This window comes from Elephas maximus, chromosome 4, assembly GCF_024166365.1.
Source record: "Elephas maximus indicus isolate mEleMax1 chromosome 4, mEleMax1 primary haplotype, whole genome shotgun sequence".
Classification (NCBI taxonomy): domain Eukaryota; kingdom Metazoa; phylum Chordata; class Mammalia; order Proboscidea; family Elephantidae; genus Elephas; species Elephas maximus.
Window position 1 is genome coordinate 142252672 of NC_064822.1, and position 22864 is coordinate 142275535.

At 37.9% G+C, this 22864-nt stretch overlaps 1 protein-coding gene across 3 annotated transcripts in view; it reads right to left on the minus strand.

Annotated features, from left to right (window-relative positions):
* The window catches only part of PPP1R12A (protein phosphatase 1 regulatory subunit 12A), a 173154-nt gene that overhangs the window by 78826 nt on the left and 71464 nt on the right, over positions 1-22864 (minus strand). For all 3 annotated transcript variants that reach the window (XM_049885166.1, XM_049885167.1, XM_049885164.1), the window contains exon 3: positions 11830-11948. In XM_049885166.1, the coding sequence (XP_049741123.1) occupies positions 11830-11948 (119 nt within the window). The remainder of the gene's footprint in view (positions 1-11829; positions 11949-22864) is intronic.

Sequence of the window (22864 nt, forward strand, 5' to 3'; positions counted from 1 at the left end):
CAGGAAATGCTCGCAATCACTAGCCATCAGAGAAATGCAAATCAAAACCACAATGACATACCATCTCACCCTGGCATTACCGGCATGAATCAAAAAAAAAAAAAAAACAACAAAAAAAAAACAACTGTTAGAAAGGCTGTGGAGGGACTGGAACTCTTATGCATTACTGGTAAGAAAGCAGTAACGGTACAACCATTTTGGAAAACGATATGGTGCTTCCTTGTTGTTGTTAGGTGCCGTCGGGTTGGTTCTGACTCAGAGCGACCCTAGGCACAACAGAACAAAACACTGCCTGGTCCTGCGCCATTCTTACAATCGTTGTCATGCTTGAGCTCATTGTTGCAGCCACTGTGTCAATCCACCTCGTTGAGGGTCTTCCTCTTTTCCACTGACCCTGTACTCTGCTAAGCATGATGTCCTTCTCCAGGGGCTGATCCCTCCTGACAACATGTCCAAAGTATGTAAGACACAAGTCTCACCACCCTTGCTTCAAGGAACGTTCTGATTGTACTTCTTCTAAGACAGATTTGTTCTTTCTTTTGGCAGTCCATGGTATATTCAATATTCTTCACCAACACCACAATTCAAAGGTGTCAGTTCTTCTGCGGTCTTCCTTATTCATTGTCCAGCTTTCACATGCATATGATGTGACTGAAAATGGCTTGGGTCAGGTGCACCTTGGTCCTCAAATTGACATCTTTGCTTTTTAATACTTTACAGAGATCTTTTGCAGCCGATTTACCGGATGCACTATATCATTTGATTTCTTGATTGGTGCTTCCATGGCTGTTGATTGTGGATGCAAATAAAATGAAATCCTTGACAACTTCAATCTTTTCTCTGTTGATCATGATGTTGCTCATTGGTCCAGTTGTGAAGATTTTTGTTTTCTTTATGTTGAGGTGCAATCCATACTGAAAGCTGTGGTCTTTGATCTTCATTAGTAAGTGCTTCAAGCCCTCTTCACTTTCAGCAAGGAAAGTTGTGTCATCTGCACAACACAGGTTGTTAATGAGTCTTCCTCAAATCCTGATGCCCCGTTCTTCTTCATAGAGTCCAGCTTCTTGTATTTGTTCAGCATACAGACTGAACAGCTATGGTGAAAGAATACAACCCTGATGCACACCTTTCCTGACTTTAAACCAATCAGTATCCCCTTGTTCTGTCTGAACAACTGCCTCTTGATCTATGTTAACGGTTCCTCATGAGCGCAATTAAGTGTTCTGGAATTCCCATTCTTCGCAATGTTATCCATAATTTGTTATGGTCCACACAGTTGAATGCCTTTGCACAATCAGTAAAAGATAGGTAAACACCATTCTGGTATTCTCTGCGTTCAGCCAGGATCCATATGACATCAGCAATGATATACCTGGTTCCACGTCCTCTTCTGAAACTGGCCTGAATTTCTGGCAGTTCCCTGTGCTTCCTTAGAAAGCTAGAAATAGAAATACCATATGATAAAGCAATTACACTCCTAGGAATATATCTTAGAGAAATAAGAGCCATCACACGAATAGACATATGCGTACTCACGTTCACTGCAGCATTGTTCACAATAGTTAAAAGATGGAAACAACTTAGATGCCCATCAATAGATGAATGAATAAACAAAATATGGTACATACACACAACGGAGTACAACACAACAATAAAGAACAATGATGACTCTGCGAAGCATCTCACAACATGGATGAACCTGGAGGGCATTATGCTGAGTGAAATAAGTCAATCACAAAACAACAAAGCACATGATAATAACTCATGGCAAGGTTTATATGCAAAAAGAAACAATCCAATGGTTATGAAGGAGAGGAATGGTGGGGATGGAAAAACACTAAATAGGCAATAGGTAAGTGGTAACTTTGGGAAAGGGTAAGACAGTACAAAATACTGGGGAAGCTAGCACAACCTGAGGCAGGCAAGGCCACGAAAGCTCCACAGACACATCCAAACTCACCGAGGGACCAAATTACTGGGCTGAGGGCTGTGGGGGCCACGGTCTCAGGGAACATCTAGTTCAACCGGTACAACATAGTTTATAAAGAAAATGTTCTACATTCTACCTTGGTGAGTAGCATCTGGGGTGTCAAAAGCTTGAGAGCAGCCATCTAAGATACTCCACTGGTCTCAACCTGTCTGGAGCAAGGGGTAACGAAGAAAACTAAAGACAAAAGTGAAAGATTAGTCCAAAGGACTAATGGACCACAACTACCACCAGACTCAGTCCAGTACAACTAGATACTGCCCAGCTACCACCACCAACTGCTCTGAGAGGGATCACAATACAGGGTCCCAGACAGAGCTGGAGAAATACGTAGAACAAAACTCTTACTCAAAAAAAAAAAAAAAGGGACCAGATTTACTAGTCAGAGACAGGAGAAAACCTGAGTATGGTCCCTGGATGCCCTTTTAGTACCTCAGTAATGAAGTCACTCCTGAGGTTCCCCTTGCGCCAAAGATTAGACAAGCCCAAAACACAAAACGAGATTAAATGGGTACACTGGCCCAGGTGAAAATACAAGAAGGCAGAAGGGGCCAGGAAAACTGATAATGGGGAACCTAAGGTGGAGATGGGGAGTGTGTTGACATTTCATGGTGTTGGCAACCAATGCCGTAAAACATTGGTTTTGAAAAGCTAGTTTGCTCTGTAAACCTTCAGCTAAAGTACAAAATAAAGAACACACATACATATACAAATTTGGCCAGGTAACAGATACAAAAATTAATTTGTATCCCTAGCTAAATAAAAGAAAATCATATTAAAACATAAATGAGAACTACTTTTAGCTACTGTTCAATCATTACTACTTTCAAAGTCAGTTTACTTAGCATAACACATTATTGATCATATGTTCTAGAATAAGAAATGAAAGCCAAAAGAATTTAAAATATTAAACAATAACTTTTATACCAGGATAAACCCTTTGAGATGTTTTATCTTTACTAGAGATATATTTGGGGTGCTCTTTTTATAATTATTAAAATCTGTTGGAAATACTACCACACCTTCTGTTTCTCTGGAATAAAGTTATGCTATATAAATTCATGCATTCCCATTACATGTATATAAGGAATATCATGAAGTGTTTTCAAGGAGACATTCTTAATAAAGGCAGTATGGTACAATGGTCAACAGTATGGGCTCAAGATGTCTGTCACACTGCCTGGGATTGAACTGTAACTCTGCTACTTTCTACCTTCATGACTCTGGGCAAATCACTGACCCTTGATTTTCTCATCTGTAAAATGGGGGGATAACAGCAGTATCAACCAGATAGAATGGATTAGAAAATGACATGAGATAATGCATGTAAAGCCTTTTGCTTAATGCGTGGCATATAATAAGCATTCAATAAGAATTAGCTCCACCACTCCTCTGTTAGTTTGTTGCACTACTAAGGTGGCCAGCACGTTGCTGTGATGCCGGAAGCTTATATCACTGGTATTTCAAATACCAACAGGGTCAGCCGTGGTGGACAGGTTTGAGTGGAACCTCCAGACTAGGACAACTAGGAAGAAGAACCAGCGATCACCTTCTAAAAAAATTGGTTAGTTTATTTAAAACTTTATGAATAGTAGTGGAACATTGTTTGATTCAGTGTCAGAAGATGAGCCCCTCAGGATTGGAAGGCACTCAATATACGACTGGGGAAGAGCTGCCTCCTCAAAGTCGAGTCAACCTCATTAATGTGGAAACAGTCAAGCTTTTGGGACCTTCATCTGCTGACATATCAAGACTCAAAACAAGAACTGCAAAAATCAATTAATAATGGGAACGTGCGATATATGAATTATGAATCTAGGATTTGGAAGTAGTAAAAAATGAAATGGAACACATAAAGATCTATATCCTAGTCATTAGTGAGCTGAAATGGATGGGTATTGGCCATTTTGAATTGGATAATCATATGGTCTACTATTCCGGGAATGACAATGTAGAAAGGAATGGCGTCCATTTATCATCAAAAAGAACAACTCAATTAATGGACCACAACTACCATGGCCTCCACCAGGCGGAGTCTAGCACAACTAGATGGTGCCCAGCTACCACTGACTGGTCTAACAGGGATCATAATCCAGGGCCCCAGACAGACAGAGAAAAATGTGGAACAAAATTCTAAATCACACAAAAAAAGACGAGACTTACTGGCCTGACAGAGACTGGAGAAACCCTGAGAGTATGGCCCCCAGACACCCTTCCAGCTCAATAATGAAGTCACTCCTGAGGTTCATCCTTTATCCAAAGATTAGACAGGCCTGTAAACCAAAGTGAGACTAGGGGGACACACTAGCCCAGGCGCAGGGAGTAGAAGGCAGGAGGGGACACAAAGCCTGGTGATGGGGAACTCAAGGTCATGAAGGGAGCGTGTTGACATGTCCTGGGGTTGTTAACCAGTGTCATAAAACAGTACGTGTACTATTTAATGAGAAGCTAGTTTGCTCTGTAAACCTTCATCTAAAGTACAATAAAAAAAAAACACCCTGAAGAACAATGTTGTCAGTGACAGGATAATATCTACAAGCCTACAAGGAAGACCAGTTAATATGATTATTCAAATTTATTTACCAACCATAAAGCCAAAAATGAAGAAATCGAAGATTTTTACCAACTTCTGCAGTCTGAAATTGATCACACATTCAATCGAGATGCACTGATAACTACTGGTGACTGGAATGTGAAAGTTGGAAAAAAAAGGATTGGTAGCTGGAAAATACAGACTTGCTGGATCCAGTGACTTGTTCATTGCAAATACCTTTTTTCAACAACATAAATGGTAACTATACATGTGGACCTCGCAGGATGGAATACACAGAATCAAATCGACTATATCTGTGGAAAGAGATGAGAGAGAAGCTCAATATCATCAGTCAGAAGGCTAGGGGACAACTGTGGAACAGACCGTCAAGTGCTCTTAAGCAAGTTCAAGCTGAAGATGAAGAATTAAAAGAAGTCCACGAGAGCCAAAGTGTGGCCCTGAGTACATCCCACCTGAATTTAGAGACCATCTCAAGTATAGATTGAACACACAGAACACTAATGACCAAAGACCAGATGAGCTGTGGGACGACATCAATGATATCAAACATGAAGAAAGCAAAAAGTCGTAGAAAGAAAGGGAAGACCAGAAGGGATGTCATAAGACTATGAAACTTGCTCTGGAATGTAGAGTAGCTAAAGTGAACAGAAGAAACGATCATGTAAAAGAGCTGAACAGAAGATTTCAAAGGGCACCTCGAAAAGACAAAGTACTACAAAGAAATGTGCAAAGACCTGGAGTTTGAACACCAAAAGGGAAGAACACAGTTGGCATTTCTCAAACTGAAAGAAGTGCAAAAATAATTTAAGCCTTGACTTGCAATTCTGAAGGATTCTACAGGCAAAATACTGAACGATGCAGGAAGCATAAAAAGAAGATGGAAGGAATACACAGTCACTGTACCAAAAAGAAATGGTCATTTGAAGAGGTAACATATGATCAAGAACTGATGGCACTGAAGTAAGAAGTCCAAACTGCACTGAAGGCACTGGCAAAAAACAAGGCTCCAGGAATTGACTAAATAGCAATTGAGATGTTTCAACAAACAGATGCAATGCTGGGTGTGCTCACTCATCTATGCTGAGAAATTTGGAAGACACCTACCTGGCCAACAGACCACACTTGTGCATATTCCAAAAAAAGGAGAATGCAGAAATTATCAAACAATATCATTAATATCACACACAAGTAAAATTTTGCTGAAGAGAATTCAAATTCAAAAGAGGCTGCCACAGTACATTGACTGGGAACTGCCAGAAATTCAAGCCAGATTCAGAAGAGGACGTGGAACCAGGGATATCATTGCTGGTGTTGGATGGATCCTGGCTGAAAGCAGAGAATACCAGAAAGATGTTTACCTGTGTTTTGTTGACTATGCTAAGGCATTCCACTATGTGGATCGTAAGAAATTATGAAATACACTGGAAAGACAGGAATGTCAAAACACTTAATTGTGTTCATGGGGAACCTGTACATAGACCGAGAGGCAGTTGTTCGAACAGAAAACAAGGGGATACTGTGTGGTTTAAAGACTTGAAAGATGTGCATCAGGGCTGCATCCTTTCACCACAGTTATTCAGTCATGCTGAGCAAATAGCCAGAGAAGTTGGACTATACGAAGAAGAATATGGCATCAGGATCGGAGAAAGACTCATTAACAACCTGCAACGTGCAGATAACACAATCTTGCTTGCTGAACGTGAAGATGACTTAAAGCACTTACTGATGAAGATCAAAGGATTAGAGCGTGCAGTATGGCTGCCATCTCAACATTAAAAAACCCAAAAATCCTCACAACTGGACCAATAAGTAGTATCATGATAAACAGAAGAAATTGAAGTTGTCAAAATTTCATTCTACTTGGATCAACAATAAACATCCATTCACAGAAGCAACAGTTGAGAAATTACATGATGTACTGCACTGAGCAAATACGGCGAAAAAAAAAAAGCAATAAATTCACAAAAAAATAATAGTAATATTTACCTTCTATTACTTCAACATAAATAAAACTTCAATGAATATACTATAAATTGCAAGTCCATACACTGGTAACAGAAAACTTAATCAGGAGGAAGATGTTCCCTATACCAAAACCATGATAAATAGGTAGAAACAATCTGAGTAACAGATACTAAATCTGCAAGGTAGTTATTTACGTTGCAGAAAATTTCAAAGTACATGTTATTGAGAGATGGATTGGCTATGTTATAAACATCTCTTTAAAATTATACACAAAGTGTTAAAAATACAGGCTTAAAGGGAAACAGGCAAGGTATAACTGATTGTGACCACTTATCAAAAAACAAATAAACTCAGCGTGACAGGGAAGAACAGCCCCACAGGATTTCGAAGGAATGGCTGGTAGGTTCAAACTGCTGACCTTTTGGTTAATAGCCAAACACTTAACCACTGCGCAACCAGGGCGACACTTATATGTAAGTGTAAGTAATAATTTCAGTTCTTTAGAGAATTATAAAATCTTAGCAACCTAGTCCAATCTATATAAATCCAAGAATTTCTTTTAATAATACAACTACAGCCCACACTCACTGGCATATACTGTGCTATCCTTTCGCCCTTCACAATAGCCATACAAGACAGGTAGATATTATCCCTACTTAACAGCTGAAAAACCAAGGAGGTAAATAACTTGGCCATGCCCACAGCGTGTTTATGTGACAAAACATGTAGTGGTCACATGTGTGGGCTCTGGAACCACACTGCCAGGGTTTGAATTCTGACTCCACCATGACTACTATCATTAGTACTATAAGTCAAATTACTAGATTTCTGAACTTCTATTTGCCTCAGTTTCCTCATCTGTAAAACTGGATTATAAACACTTAGCTCACAGGTTTGTTACGATTAAATGATTAATACGCATAAAGTATTTAGAAGAGTATCACATAGTGTAAGCACTAAATAATGTTAGTTGTTACTGCTTTATATTGCTGTTGTTCTACTTAGAACCTCACTTGACCTTTAGGAAACCACACACCCTGATATTTTCTTCCTATCTCACTGGGTGCTCCCTCTGACTTATATCTTTGCTGACTTTCTATCTCCTCAACCTTTTAATATTGGAGTACCTCAAATTACAGTCCTTAGCCATCATCTCTTCTATGCCTACACTCAATTTAAGAAGTCTCAAGGTTTTAACAAAACACGTATTAACTGGCATCTTCCAAATTCCACTAGACAGCACCTAACAACAATCCAAATTTTATATCTCCCAAATTTATATCTAGCCTAAAGCGCTCCGGAGACTCATATTCAACTGCTCACTTGACGTATCTGCTTGGATACTCAACGGGCACAACAAACATAATATGTCTGAAGACAAACTCTTGATCTATTGGTACAAAATGTGTTATTGTTAGGTGCCGTGGAGTCAGTTCTCTAGTGTTGTAATAGTGACTCTATTACAACAGGAGGGAACAATGCCCAGTCCTGTACCATCTTCACAATCATCATGCTTGGGCCCACTGTTGCAGCCACTGTGTCAATATCTTGTTGAGGGTCTTCCTCTATTTCGCTAACCCTCTATTTTTACCAACCATGACATCCTTCTCCAGGGACTGATTCCTCCCAATAATGTGTCCAAAGTATGTGAGACGAGCACTCTGGCTGTACTTTTTCCAAGGCAGATTTGTTAGTTCTTTTGGCAGTCCATGGTATATTCAACATTCTTTGCCAACACCACAATTCAAAGGCATCAATTTTTCTTTGGTCTTCCTTATTCATTGTACAGCTTTCACGTGCATATGAGGTGACTGAAAACACCATGGCTTGGGTCAGGCACACCTTAGTCCTCAAGGTGACATCTTTGCTTTTCGACACTTTAAAGAGGTCTTCTACAGCAGATTTTCCCAATGCAATGCATCTTTTGAATTCTTGACTGCTGCTTCCATGGCTGTTGATTGTAGATCCAAGCACCTTAGCCCTCAAGGTGACATCTTTGCTTTTCAACACTTTAAAGAGGTCCTTTGCAGCAGATTTTCCCAATGCAATGTGTCTTTTGAATTCTTGACTGCTGATTCCATGGCTGTTGATTGTAGATCCAAGTAAAATGAAATCCTTGACAACATCAATCTTTTCTCCATTCATATGCTGCTGCTTATTTGTCCAGTTGTGAGGATTTTTGTTTTATGTTGAGGTATAATCCACACTGAAGGCTGTGGTCTTTGACCTTCATCAGTAAGTGCTTCAAGTCCTCTTCACTTTCTACAAGCAAGGCTAATGTCTTCTGCATAATACAGGTTGTTAATGAGTTTTCCTCCAATCCTGAGATCCTGACACCCTGTTCTTCTTCAGATAGTCCAGCTTTTTGGATTATCTGCCCAGCGTACAGATTGAATACATACGGTGAAAGGACACAATCTTGACACACACCTTTCTTGACTTTAAGCCATGCAGTATGCCCTGGTTCTATACCAACGACTGCCTCTTGATCCATGTATATATTCCTCACAAGCACAATTAAGTGCTGTAATTCCCATTCTCTGCAATGTAATTCATAATATTTAAGATTCACACAGTCAAATGCCTCAGCATAGTCAATAATACACAGGTAAACGTTTTTCTGGTATTCTCTGCTTTCAGCCAGGATCTATCTGACATCAGCAATGATATCCCTGGTTCCACATCCTTTTCTAAATCCAGCTTCAATTTCTGACAGTTTCCTGTCAACATACTGCTGCAGCCACTTTTGAATGATCTTGCATGTGTTATTATTGATATTGTTTAATAATTTCCACATTCAGTTGGATCACCTTTCTTAGGAACAGGCATAAATATGGATCTGTTTCAGTCAGTTGGCCAGGTAGCTGTCTTCCAAATTTCTTAGCACAGACGAGTGAGTACTTCCAGCACTGCATTAGACTGCTGTAACATCTCAGTTATCTGGTCAATTCCCGGAGCCTTGTTTTTTTTGCCAATGGCTTCAGTGCAGCTTGGCAATCTTCCTTCAGTACCATCGGTTCATGATCATATTTTACCTCCTGAAATAGCTGAACACTGACCAGTTCTTTTTGGTATAGTGACTCTGTGTATTCCTTCCATCGTCCTTTGATACTTCCTATGTTGTTTAATATTTTTTCCCATAGAATTCTTCAGTATTGCAACTCGAGGCTTGAACTTTTTCTTCAGCTCTTTCAGCTTGAGAAATGCTGAGCATTTTCTTCTCTTTTGGTTTACTATCTCCAGGTCTTTGCACATGTCATCATAAGACTTTGTCTTCTCGAGCCGCCCTTTGAAATCCTCTGTTCAGCTCTTTTACTTTATCACTTTTTCCTTTTGCTTTAGCTACTCAATGTTCAAGAGCAACTTTCAGAGTCTCTTCTGATATCCATTTAGGTCTTTTCTTTCTCTCCTGTCTTTTTAATGACTTCTTGCTTCCTATATATATGATGTCCTTGATGGCTTTCCACAACTCATCTGGTCTTTAGCCATTAGTGTTCAACGCATCAAATCTATTCTTGAGATGGTCTCTGAATTCAAGTGGGATATACTCAAGGTCGTACTTTGGCTCTCGTGGACTTGTTCTAATTTTCTTCAGTTTTAACTTGAACTTGCATATGAGTAATTGATGGTCTGATCCACAGTCGGCCGCTGGCCTTGTTTTGACTGATACTGAACTTTTCCACTGTCTCTGTCCACAAATGTTGATTTGATTCCTGTGTATTGCATCTGGCAAGGTCCAGGTATATAGTCACAGTTTCTATTGGTGAAAAAAGGTAGTTGCAATGAAGAAGTTGTTGGTCTTGCAAAATTCAGTCATGCGATCTCTGGTACTGTTTTCTATCACCAAGGCCATATTTTTCAACTACCAATCCTTCTCTTTTCCAACTTTCACATTCCAATCACCAGTAATTAGCAGTGTATGCTGATTACATGTTCGATCAATTTCAGATTGCAGAAGTTGGTAAAAATCTTCAATTTCATCTTTGGCCTTAGTGGTTGGTACGTAAATTTGAATACTAGTCATATTAACTAGTTTTCTTGTAGGCGTATGAATATCATCCTATTGCGGGCAACGCTGTACTTCAGCATAGATCCTGAAATGTTATTTTGATGATGCATTCAACACCATTCCTCTTCAAGGTGTCATTCCCAGCATAGTAAACCACATGACTATCTGATTCAAAATGATTAATACCAGTCCATGTCAGCTCACTAATGCCTAGGATATCGATGTTTATGCATTCCAATTCATTTTTGATGATTTCCAATCTTCCTAGATTCATACTTTGTATATTCCAGGTTCCCATTATTAATGGATATTTGCCGTTGTTTCCTCTCATTTTGAGTTGTGCCACATTAGCAAATGAAGGTCCCGAAAGCTTAACTCCATCCGTGTCATTAAGGTAGACTCTACTTTAAGGAGGCAGATCCTAGGAATTAGTGACCTGAAATGGACTGGTATTGGCCATTCTGAATCAGACAATGATGTGATCTACTATGTCGGGAATGACAAATTGAAGAGCAATGGCTTTGCATTCATCATCAAAAAGAACATTTCAAGATGTCATGAAGTGCAACGTTGTCAGTGATAGGATAATACCCATACACTTCAAGAAAGACTAGTTAATATGACTATTATTCAAACTTATGCACCAACCACTAAACCCAAAGATCAAGAAATTGAGGATTTTTAACAACTTCTGTAGTTTGAAACTGATCAAACATGCAATTAAGATGCACTGATAATTGTAAGCGAAATTTGGAAATAGGGAAGGATCGGTGGTTCAAAAATATGGCCTTCATGACAGAAACGATGCTGGAGATTGCATGACACCTACCCTAGGTGCTTCCTATTCCCTTTGTCTGCTTTATTTCTATCTAAAACTCTTATTACCACGTTATGCCTGATCTTGTTGTTCATGATATTTCTTTCAACTTCAAAAATGTTAAAAAGATATAAAGTTGAGAATCATATACCCCTTCAAATGGAGTCATATTGCACATATTGTTTAGTAAGCTAGTATTTTTTTTTCACTGAAATTATGATTATCATTCGATGTCAACAAATACTTCTACTGAAAACGTCAAATTATATTTTTCCTATACCTGTTCTGGAGCCCTGATTGTGCAGTGGTTAACAATTTGGCTGCTAACCAAAAGGTTGGCAGTTCGAAGCCACCAGCCACTCCTTGGAAATCCTATGGGGCAGCTCTATCCTGTCCTACAGGGTCGCTATGAGTCGGAATTTACCCGACAGCAGTGGGTCTGGTTTTTGGTTTAAACAGTTTTAAACATTTTCCCATTTAGGTTGCTCTTACTGTACCTTGCCGATTAACTTCATTTTGAAGTAGCTCTTCCATTGCCTCCTCCTCAGCAATATCTAAAGGTGTGTCTCCTTCACTGTTTACAGCGCCTACATGTGCTCCCTGACCAATCAAAAACCTACAAAACAAAAAGGAAGACAGTTAAGCTAAGGCAGTGTCATTGAAATAAGACTAAATGCAAAAGCAATGGGTGAAGCTCCTTTGTAAGAGCAGTAATAAAAACCAAGGGTAGTATATGCATTATTTAAATTAAAAAAAAAAAATCACACAGCATGATTTAAAAAAAAAAAGTCTTTCCTAATTTTTCAATAATATACACACATTTCTTTACAAACAAAATCTGTTAGCTTTTGATAATAATTAGAGATTTTTCATAGATCATTCATACTGCTTCCACTAACATTATTCATCTCCATGTGAACTGGTTTCCTAACTGATTTCCATGCTACCAATCTTATCTCATAAGCAATAGTTCTTAACCTGGGGTCCATGGAAAGAATTCAGAGGGTACAAGAAAAATTCAATTGATGCAAGTATCTTAAAATAGTTTATACTTACCATTATTCTGAAATTAGAATAGTTATTAGACTTGCCACCTAGATCTTTGTATTTAATGTATTTCTTTCTAATATTCTGATAAATGTACTCTAATAAAATTGGGTTGCTTTGTACTTTGTATTTTACCTTTTTTATTGTGCATTAGGTGAAAGTTCACTTAGCAAATTAGATTCCCATTCGATAGTGTATTATGGCCTTGGCTTCATTCCCCACAATGTAACAGCACTCTCTTCATTTCCGCCCTGGGTTCCCCGTTTCCTTTCATTCTGATTTTCTACCCCTTCCTGCCTTCTCTTTGCTTATGGGCAAATACTGCCCTTTTGTTCTCATATAATGGATTGTTGTAAGCAGCACGTTCCTCTTGGGTGTTACTGTTTATTTTATGGGCTTGTCTACTCTTTGGGTGAAAGTTGGTCTCTGGGAATGACTTCAGTTCCAGTTCAGAAGTGTATCTTAGGACCATAGTCTTGGGGGTTCTTCCAGTCTCTGTTAGACCAACAAGTCTGGTAAATTTGATTTCTGATAAACAATTTTTCTCCCCCTCTGTCCAGGACCCTCTGTTGTGATCCCAGTCAGAGTAGTTAGTAGTGGTCGTTCTTCTGGTCTCGGGGTCATGTAGGCTGTGGTTCATGTGGTCCATCAATCCTCTGGACAAATTGTTCCCTTTGAGTCTGTTCTTCTTTTTCACTCTCCTTTGCTCTGGACTAGAAGAAACCAATGGTTGTATCTTAGATGGTGGCTCATAAGTTTGTAAGACCTCAGATGCTATTCACCACAGCAGGATGCAGAACATTGTCTTTACGAACTATGTTGTGCCAACTGACATAGATGTCCCTTGAGTCTACAGTCCTTTGCCTTTGAGCCTCGGAATTTCATCTTTCAAGGTGTTTCGTAATGTCTGAAAGGTTTCCCTGGCAGTGTCCCTTATGTGCTCCATTAGCTATATTAATACACAAGTAGTACCAACATTCATGTATGTAGAAATATCTACCACCAAACCTGAATGTGCTGGTGGGTGTGTTCCCTCACACCCTCCCATACCTCTTGGCATATCTATCTACCTATGTATCCATTCATAAACTACTGTTTGTTAATACTATTGTTGCAGGATTGTCTATACTACAGTAGTTACTTTAGTTGCCCTTCATTCCTGCATTCCTCTCTTGCCTTGGTCATGTTGTGCTGATTTCTCCCATATTGTGTATTGCCTTTCATCAATACACATTTACTATCTATTTGGTAATTTTATCTCCCTCCCCCTCCCATTGCTTGTTACTATCAAATAATTTTTCTCTTTCTGTTCGTAAACTTTTTGTTGTTACTTGATAACGGTGGTCTCATACAGCATTTGTCCTTTTGTGATTGACATATTTCACTCAGCACCATGTCCTCCAAATTCATGCATGCTGTGAGATGTTCTGCGCCTTTGTCATTATTCTCTACCGTTGCACAGTATTCCACAGTGTGTATGTACCACAGTTCGTTAATTCATTCATCTGTTGACAGGTTCTTAGGTTGTTTCCACCCTTTTTTTAAAAAAAAAAAAATTCATTGTGCTTTAGGTGAAAGTTTACAGTGCTAATTAGTTTCTCATTCAAAAATTTATATATAAATTGTTTTGTGACATTGGTTGCAATCCCTGCAATGCGTCAGCCCTCTCCCCATTTCCACCCTGGTTCCCCGTGTCTATTCATCCAGTTCTCCTGTCTTCCTGCCTTCCCATCTTTGCTTTTGGGTAGGTGTGCCCATTTGGTCTCATACGCTTGATTAAACTAATTAAGAAGCATGTTCCTCATGTGTGTTACTGTTTGTTTTATAGGCCTGTCTAATCTTCGGCTGAAACGTAGACTTCAGGAGTTGCTTCAGTTAGCAGGGGATCCAGGGGCCATAGTCTCGGGGGTTCTTCAACACTCTGCCAGACAAGTAAGTCTGATGAGTTCTATTTTTTTGTTAAACAGTTTTTCTCCTGCTCTGTCCAGGACTCTGTATTGTGATCCCTGTCAGAGTGGTAGGTGGTGGTAGCCAGGCACCGTTTAGTTCTTCTAGGCTCAGGCTGGTGGAGGCTATGGTTCATGTGGTCCATTAGTCCTTGTACTAATATTTTCCTTGTGTCTTTGATTTTCTTCAGTCTCCTTTGCTCCAGATAGGATAGGACCAATAGTTGTACCTTCTTAGATGGCCGCTGACAAGCTTTTAAGACCCCAGACACTACTCAACCAAGTAGAATGCAGACCATTTTCTTCATGAACTATGTCCCACCAGTTTATCTAGATGTCCCCCGAGACCATGATCCCCAGCATTCAGCCCCAGTAACTCGGTCCCTCAAGGTATTTGGATGTGTCTAAGTAGCTTCTATGTCTTTGCCTTGGTCAAGATGTGCTGACTTCCCCTACATTGTGTGTTATCTTTCCTTTCACCAATGTTAACATTTGTCTACTATCTAGGTAGTGATTTCCCCTTCCCACTCCTCCACTCTCTCGTAACCATCCAAGTTTTTTTTTCAGTGTGTAACCTTTTCTGGAGTTTTTATAATAGTGGTCTCATACAATATTTGTCCTTTTGTGATCAACTTATTTCACTCAGCATAATGCCCTCCAGACTCATCCACGTTGTGAGATGTTTCACAGATTCAACACAGTTCTTTATTGTTGCATACTATTCTACTGTGTGTATGTACTATAATTTGTTATCCCTTCATCTGTTGATGTTCACTTAGGTTGTTTCCTCCTTTTTGCTATTGTGAATAATGCTGCAATGAAATGGGTGTGCATATGTCTATTCTGGTCCCAGCTCTTCTTTCTTTAGAGTATATACCTACGAATGTGATTGCTGGATCATATGGTATTTCTACTTCTGGCTTTCAGAGGAAGCACCATACCATTTTCCATAGTGGTTGTACCATTTTCCATTCCCAACAACAGTGTATAAGAGTTCGAATCTCGTATGAGATAGCTATTATAAAAACCCAAGAACAGGTTTACACACACACACACACACAAAACCAATCTTTGATGGTTACGAGAGACGGGGGTGGGGAGGTGGAATCACTAGATAGTAGACAAGTAGTAACTCTGGTGAAGAGAAAGACAACTCACAACATAAGAGGAGTCAGCACAACTTGACCAAGGCGAAGTCACAGAAGTGTCCTACAAAAAACCACTGCCATCAAGTCGATTCCGACTCACAGCGACCCTATAGGACAGAGAAGTGTCCTAGACGTATCCAAATACCTTGAGGGACTGCGTTCCTGGAGCTGAGGGCTGATGACCATGGTCTCTGGGGATATCTAGGACAACTGGCATAACATAGTTCATAAAGAAAATGTTCTACATCCAACTTTGGTGAGTAGCACCATAGCAACCCTATGGCACAGAGCAGAACTGCTCCATATGGTTTCCAGGGAACGGCTGGTGGATTCAAACTGCTGACATTTTGATTAGCAGCCTGAGCGCTTGACCACTGTGCCACCAGGGCCCATGTAAATGGTATAGTTTTCCTGAGTTCCTTCGCAAAGTTCTCTTTGTTGATATAGAGGAATCCAACTGATTTTTGCATGTTCATCTTTTCGTATGTTGATCCTGCCACTTTGCTGAATCCTTGTATTAGTTACAGCACCTTTCTTGTGGAATCTTTGGGACATTCTAGGTATAGGATATCATCTACAAACAGGGATAGTTTTACTTCTTTCTTATCAATTTGGATGCCCTTTATTCACTTTTCTTACCTTGTTGCTCTCAGTAGGAGTTGCAATACAATGTTGAATAAGAGTGGTGATAAAGGGCGTCCTTGCCTGGTTCCCGCTCTCAAGAGGAATGCTCTCAGGCTCTCTTCACTGAGGATTATGTTGGCTGATGGTTTTGATTAAATTTCCTTTGTTATGGAGGAATTTCCTTTCTATTCCTGACTGCTGAATGTTTTTATCAAGAATTGGTATTGGGCTTTATCAAATACCTTTTCTGCAATGATTGAGATGATCATGTGATTCTTCTCTTTATTCATGTGGTGGATTACGTCGATTGGTCTTCTAATGTTGAACCATCCCTTCATGCACGGTATGAATTCCACTTGGTCATGATTTTTTTTTTTTTTAAATATACGTTTGAATACTACTGGCTAAAATTTTGCTGAGAATTTTTGCATCTATATTCATGAGGGATATTGGTCTGTAGTTTTCTTTTTTAGCAGTGTCTTTGCCTGGCTTTTGTATCAGGGATATGCTGGCTTCATAGAATGAATTTGGGAGATCTCCTTCCTTTTCCATGTTCAGGAATAGTTTGAATAGAACTGGTGTCAACTCTTCTCTGGACATTTGGGATAATTCTCCAGTGAAGCCATCTGGGCTGAGGCTTTTTTTTTTTGCTGGGAGTTCTTTTTTATGACTCTTTCAATTTCTTCTTTTGTTATGGTCTCTTCAAATTTTCCACCTCAGTCTGTGTTAGTTTAGGTAAGCGTTGTGTTTCTAGAAATTTGTCCATTTCTTCTAGGCTTTCATATTTCTTGGTGTACAATTTTTCATAGTATTCTGTTATGAGCTTTTTTATTTCAGTTGGTTCTGTTGTAATGTCACCCATCTCATTTCTTATATGGGTTATTTGCATCTTCTGCCTTTTTTTTTTGTTTTGTCAATTTGGCCAGTGGTGTGTTGATTTTATTGATCCTTTCAAAGAACCAGCTTTTACTCTAGTTGATTCTTTCTACTGTTTTACTGTTCTGTTTCATTTATTTCTGCTCTAATTTTTATTATTTTCATATTTTACTTTATGCATTTAAAACCACAACTCTGAAAAAAGTATACATAGGCTTTATCAAACCTACAAAAGGAATCTAGATGCAAAAGAGTATACATTCCTTTTGTGTCAATTTCCAACTTAAAAAAAATCTCTGAATGGCTCTATATAGGGTTGCGATGAGTCAGAATCAACTCAACAGCACACAAAGATAATAATCATGCTAAGTAAGGGAAAACATATGTTACCCTCAATGATCTGGCCTTGTCCTCTTTTTCAGCCTCTCTTTCTCTTCAGTATCAAACATTAGGCTCCAGCAATACGGAACTGCTTATAATTCCAAATTAAACCATGCTCTTTTGGGGTTCCTGATTTTGTTCTCCAACATGTAAAGAATGACTTTTTCCACACACACACACACACACACACACACACACACACACACACAAAAGTACTTTTTCCCTCAGTCCCTAAGCAATTCCTGTTTAGAATTCTTTTTTTTAGACTACATAAAACATTCTCATTGTAAAAGAAAAAAAAGTCACAGAGAAAAAGGAATCACTTTATATCTCTCCTTGTATTACTATCAACAATATGGTAAATATCATTCTAGTAGCCTTGCTATGAATTTATGTGAATATACATATATAGACTCACTTTGAGCTTTCTTTTTTTTGTAAAACAAAAATAAATGGGATTATGCTAAATGAAGTAGAATGCAACTCTTCCCTACTAACAGATGAAAAATATTCCACTGTGTTGCTGGACCATACTTTTATTTAATGGACATTTAGGTTGCACAAACTCTTTATGCTCAGCTACTAACCAAAAGATTGATGGTTTGAACCTACCCAGCCGTGCTATGGAAAAAAGGCCTAGCAATCTGCTTCCATATGGATTATAGCCAAGAAAACCCTATGGAGCTCATTTCTACTCTGTAAAACATGGAGTCACTCTGAGTTGGAACTGATTTGATGACAAGGGATAATGGACATTGTAATTCTTCATCAAAACATGACATTATCAAGCTATAAGGTTTTTCCCAACTTGCTCGGGATAACATTTTATCATTATTTTAATTTGTATCTCCTGATTACACGAGGCTGAAACTACTGAGATAATTTTATTGTCATCTGTATTTCTCCATTTGTGAACCATTTATTTATATCCTCTCATTCGTCTGACAAATATTTATGGGGTATTATTTTTTTATCTAGTAAGTACCTAGCACCATGTTACATTACAGAAATACAATGATAAGCAAAAACAAACACTGCCATTTCCCTCAAAGAGCTTATAGTCTAGTAATAAAGTTAGACATTTGTATGACTAATCATACAAAGAAATATAAAACTGTGATATGTCCTATGACAGAGAATTATGTGGTGTTTACAAATGAATAAGAGAAGGATTTGATTTTCTAGGGCCAGGAAAGGATTCTTTGAGAAAAAATATTAAGAGTATATAGCTATGAACAAGAGAATGGAGGGACCGTGTGTTTCAGGGAGGGAGAACAAAAGGTACCAAAGCTCTGTGACAGGAAGTGTCTATGGCTAGACAGGGGCACGGTTCATTTTTCTGAGAGTAACTTAAAACGTATCATGCATTGATCAATTTCTATATCCTTCTCTCACTAACAAACATACCCTAACATACACAACAAAGTCATTGAGTGTTTTTTTTAAGGTGCTGGCTTACATGGTAAGTTACGTGTTTCCAAAAAATAACTTTTTGCAGTACAGAAAATAAATTTGGATGGAGAAAGAATGGAAACAGGTACACTAGTTAGGGAGCTAGTACAAAAAAGCTTTGTTGGAAGCTTAAATTGGACGGAGAAAAATATACGAATTCCTGAGATACCTAAAAGATACTCAGTGATCAGTTAGGTATAAGAATTGAGGGCAAGGGAGTATCTAGAATAAACTGAAGTTCTTGGCTTCATGGATGGATGATAGTGCCGTTCAATGGTATATAGTAAAAAGGTTATTCCTTACTTTGACTAATAGATACGTTGAAAATATTTTCTCCCATATTGTCATTGTATGTATTTTTTTACTTTGCTTATAGCATTTTGTGTCTTACTGAAGTTTGAAGGCTGTGTGAAGTCCACCAATCTTTTGCTTTAAGGTGTTAAACATCTAGAGATCTGTATCTATGCAGAAATATAATTTTTATAAACACAGGGAGAAAGAGGAAGAGAAGAATGAAAGAAATATACCATAATGTTAACTATGGTTATATCTAGGAGGCAGGATTTAGAGAGATATGTACTGGTTTGATTTTTTGGGGGGGGGGTCGGGGCGGGGGTTTTTATTTTGTTCTCCAAGTTTTCTGCAATAAGTTTATTTTGTATATGTGTATCACTGACTTTTTTACGTGTAACAATATATTGTAAACATTTCTCCCGTAAATACAAAGTAATGTTTCATTTTTATGATATTCATGGGGCTTATAGAAACTGAAATATGCTTTAACTGAAGCAATTTTTTCTGTTCTCCTATGTACTTTAAAAATCTAAAATAAAATTAAACAAAAACACCTACTTACATACTACAAATAAATGAATCTGAAGTAGATAAATAAGATATAAATGGAATAAGAAACTGTGCTAAGTAAGGTCCACGAGGATATGCAGTTATTCGTTAGGCAGAATCCCAATGAAATAACTAGGGGTATTTACATAAAAACAATTCTAGTCTGCTCAGGTATTAGAAATCATTTACAGGATATAAAGACTGAGAATAAAAGGAATATCTCAGAGTGGCTACAGGGGTTACAGCAGAGGGAGCAAAGCTATATGGGAAGCAGAGTCTCAAGGAAATACAAGGTCAAAGCTAATACAGGCAATCCAAAATTTATATAAACAGGAAGGATGTTAAGAGAAACTAATGAGTAAAGTTTCAAAACTGCTGGTAGGAAGCAGGACCTGGAATGATCCCTGAGTCAAAAGTTCAGGTATATCTGCATGCACACAACTGACAGAACTCTTCTGCACTCCGAAACTATCATTTGTAAACATACATGTTTTCTTTTAAAGATTTATTTGAAAATAAATAAAATCCCATGGCATTAATTCTTACCAACCCTCCTCAGGGGGAGAGTAATTGGGAGTATGTAGCAAGGTGTATATGGGTTTTTGTGTGAGAGACTGACTTGATTTGTAACCTTTCACTTAAAGCACAATAAAAATTATATTAAAAAAAAAAGTTGTTCAAAGACTGATTAAGTGGAAAAAAAAAAAAAAAGCATAACTTCTAAATCCTGCAGACTTTGGTTTCAGCTCCCACCTCTGTCTCTTAATACCTATATGACACTCTAAGCTTAATTTACAAAGTAACTTACAGGGGTGTTATAAAGTTTAAATAAAATTAAAATCCTATCTGTTATCACATCATACGAAATCACCACATTTAGAAAGCAATGTTTAAGATGATATGAAACAAAATACAGGCTACCTAGATAAAGGAAATTCACTTTGTGGTACCCTGGTGATAGAAAACAGATGGTTAGATTTCTTCCAGAACCACAGGAGTTGGGGTATCAGAAGCAGCTCGTGTGACTACTAATTAAAAAAACATGTCATACTTAAGATTTATCAGAAGAAATAAATACATTTCACATAGGAGTCCCAAACTGTAAGTCAGAAGATTGGGCTGCTTCTCAGATGGGCAACTCCAGAGTAAGGAAAAACCAAAAAAACCAAACCAACTGCTGTCGAGTCAATTCCGACTCACAGCGACCCTACAGGAGAGTAGAACTGCCCCATAGAGTTTCCAAGGAGCGCCTGGCGGATCTGAACTGCCAACCTCTTGGTTAGTAGCTGTAGCACTTAACCACTACGCCACCAGGGTTTCCATGAGCAGGGCTTTATTTGCTTAAAAACAAAACAAAACACTGCCATCGAGTCAAGTCCAACTCACAGAACTGTATAGGACAGAGTAGAACTGCCCCGTAGTTTCCAGCCAGTGGCTGGCAGACTTGAACTGTCAACCTTTTGGTTAGCAGCCAAGCTCTTAACCACTCTACCACCTACCTAAAAAAACCTAGTGCTGTCCAGCGCTCCTTTATTTGCCTAACAGTGGTTAATGATTTCCTCAAGCAATACAAAGGAAGCCAACATAGGAGATGCCAGCTAGTACATGCTCAAATTCTTTACAAAATGTAAGTGAAAAATGGTAAACCGACACGTTTAATAGAGATTTATAATAATTTAGCTATTTCAATGAGTCAATAAATAATTTTGAATAAATAAATAAGCTTCAAAATCAAGACATGATTCAAATGGATTTTTACAAAATTATTTGTATATGTTTTAATTTAAAAACATAACAAAAGGTGTTATGTTAGTGTTATCTGTTGCAACTTGGATATGGTACATTAGATAAGCAGGACAGGATTCTGTGTTAACTGAATTTGGAAGACAAATTTTGACAGTCTATGTTAATGATCTTGGATTCCGAGTTTTGCCAAAAACCAAACCATAGACGGAATTGTTTCAGAAAGGGAAACAGTTAATTTTAAAACCTGATCCTTATATAAAAACTTTGTCTTTAAATTAGAAATTAACAAAAATATGTTGATGAAAGAGACAAAGTAGGAAAGTTGCACACGAATTTCTAAAAATCAGAAGTATCAGCAAAACACCACTGAAGTAGTTATGTTTCTTGAAAATTCAAATGAATTACTCAAAGCCATCTTACGAGAGAAGATTTATGTAAACTACGCTACCTGAATTCCAGCATGGGTAAGTAGAGCATTATACTGTTTAGTACTAAATGTTATTTTCTTCTGCAATTCTGTGGCCAACGAAAATTATAAAATAAATAAATAATATATTTCTTCAGTGGGAATGTACTCTTGCTATTTCACTTTGGAAGTTCTATCCATAATGAAAAACAGTGAGTAATGGTAAGAATCCAAACAAAAGCTCTGACTTAAGATCTTTGACGTTTTCTCAGAGATAACAGCTATTTTTAACACAAAAAAACCTTAAGCTGTCAGATCAAATATTAGCATTTTTAAAGAGCACAAATCAGTCTCAAATATTGTGTTCAAATAACTATGCATTTTATTACAGTGACAAATAGTTTAATTTCCAATTGTACCATGTATCAACTTTTTTAAACTAAGACTGCCACATCATCTAGAACGTCAGTACAAGTAATGTTGCTGAAATCGGAACTACAAAACAGACTTCTAACAGTATTTCTTCAAATTAACTAGATATGAAAATAATTCCTAAATCTTGGTGAAAAAAATTTGAGCTTCCCACTTAAGAATATGAAAATGGAGATGTTCTAAGATTTAAAAATGATACTTAACAGTAATTATAGATTCTTTTGCCCAAAGCTTCACTTTAAGAGAATTTTTAAAATCTTCCTTGAAACATCGGAAGCTACAGTGTCACATTATCTGCTATTTCTTTGCTCTAATCTGCTACGTGATGTCAGCTTTTCATCTATGAACTATGTTTACCTTACTATGATAAGGGTATAAAATATCAAGTGATGACTATCACACTTTTTAAAAAAAATATTTCTTTTACTAAGTCATATTAAAAGTAGGCTTTCTCTTAAATATCCATCAACTTATAAATGGATAAACAAAATACATACAATAAAATATTTGGCAATAATATGGCAGAAATGAAGTACTGATACATGCTACAACACAGATGAACCTTAGAAAACACACTAAGTGAAAGAAGCCAGGCACAAAAGGCCATGGGGAAATCCAGAGAGAGAAAGAT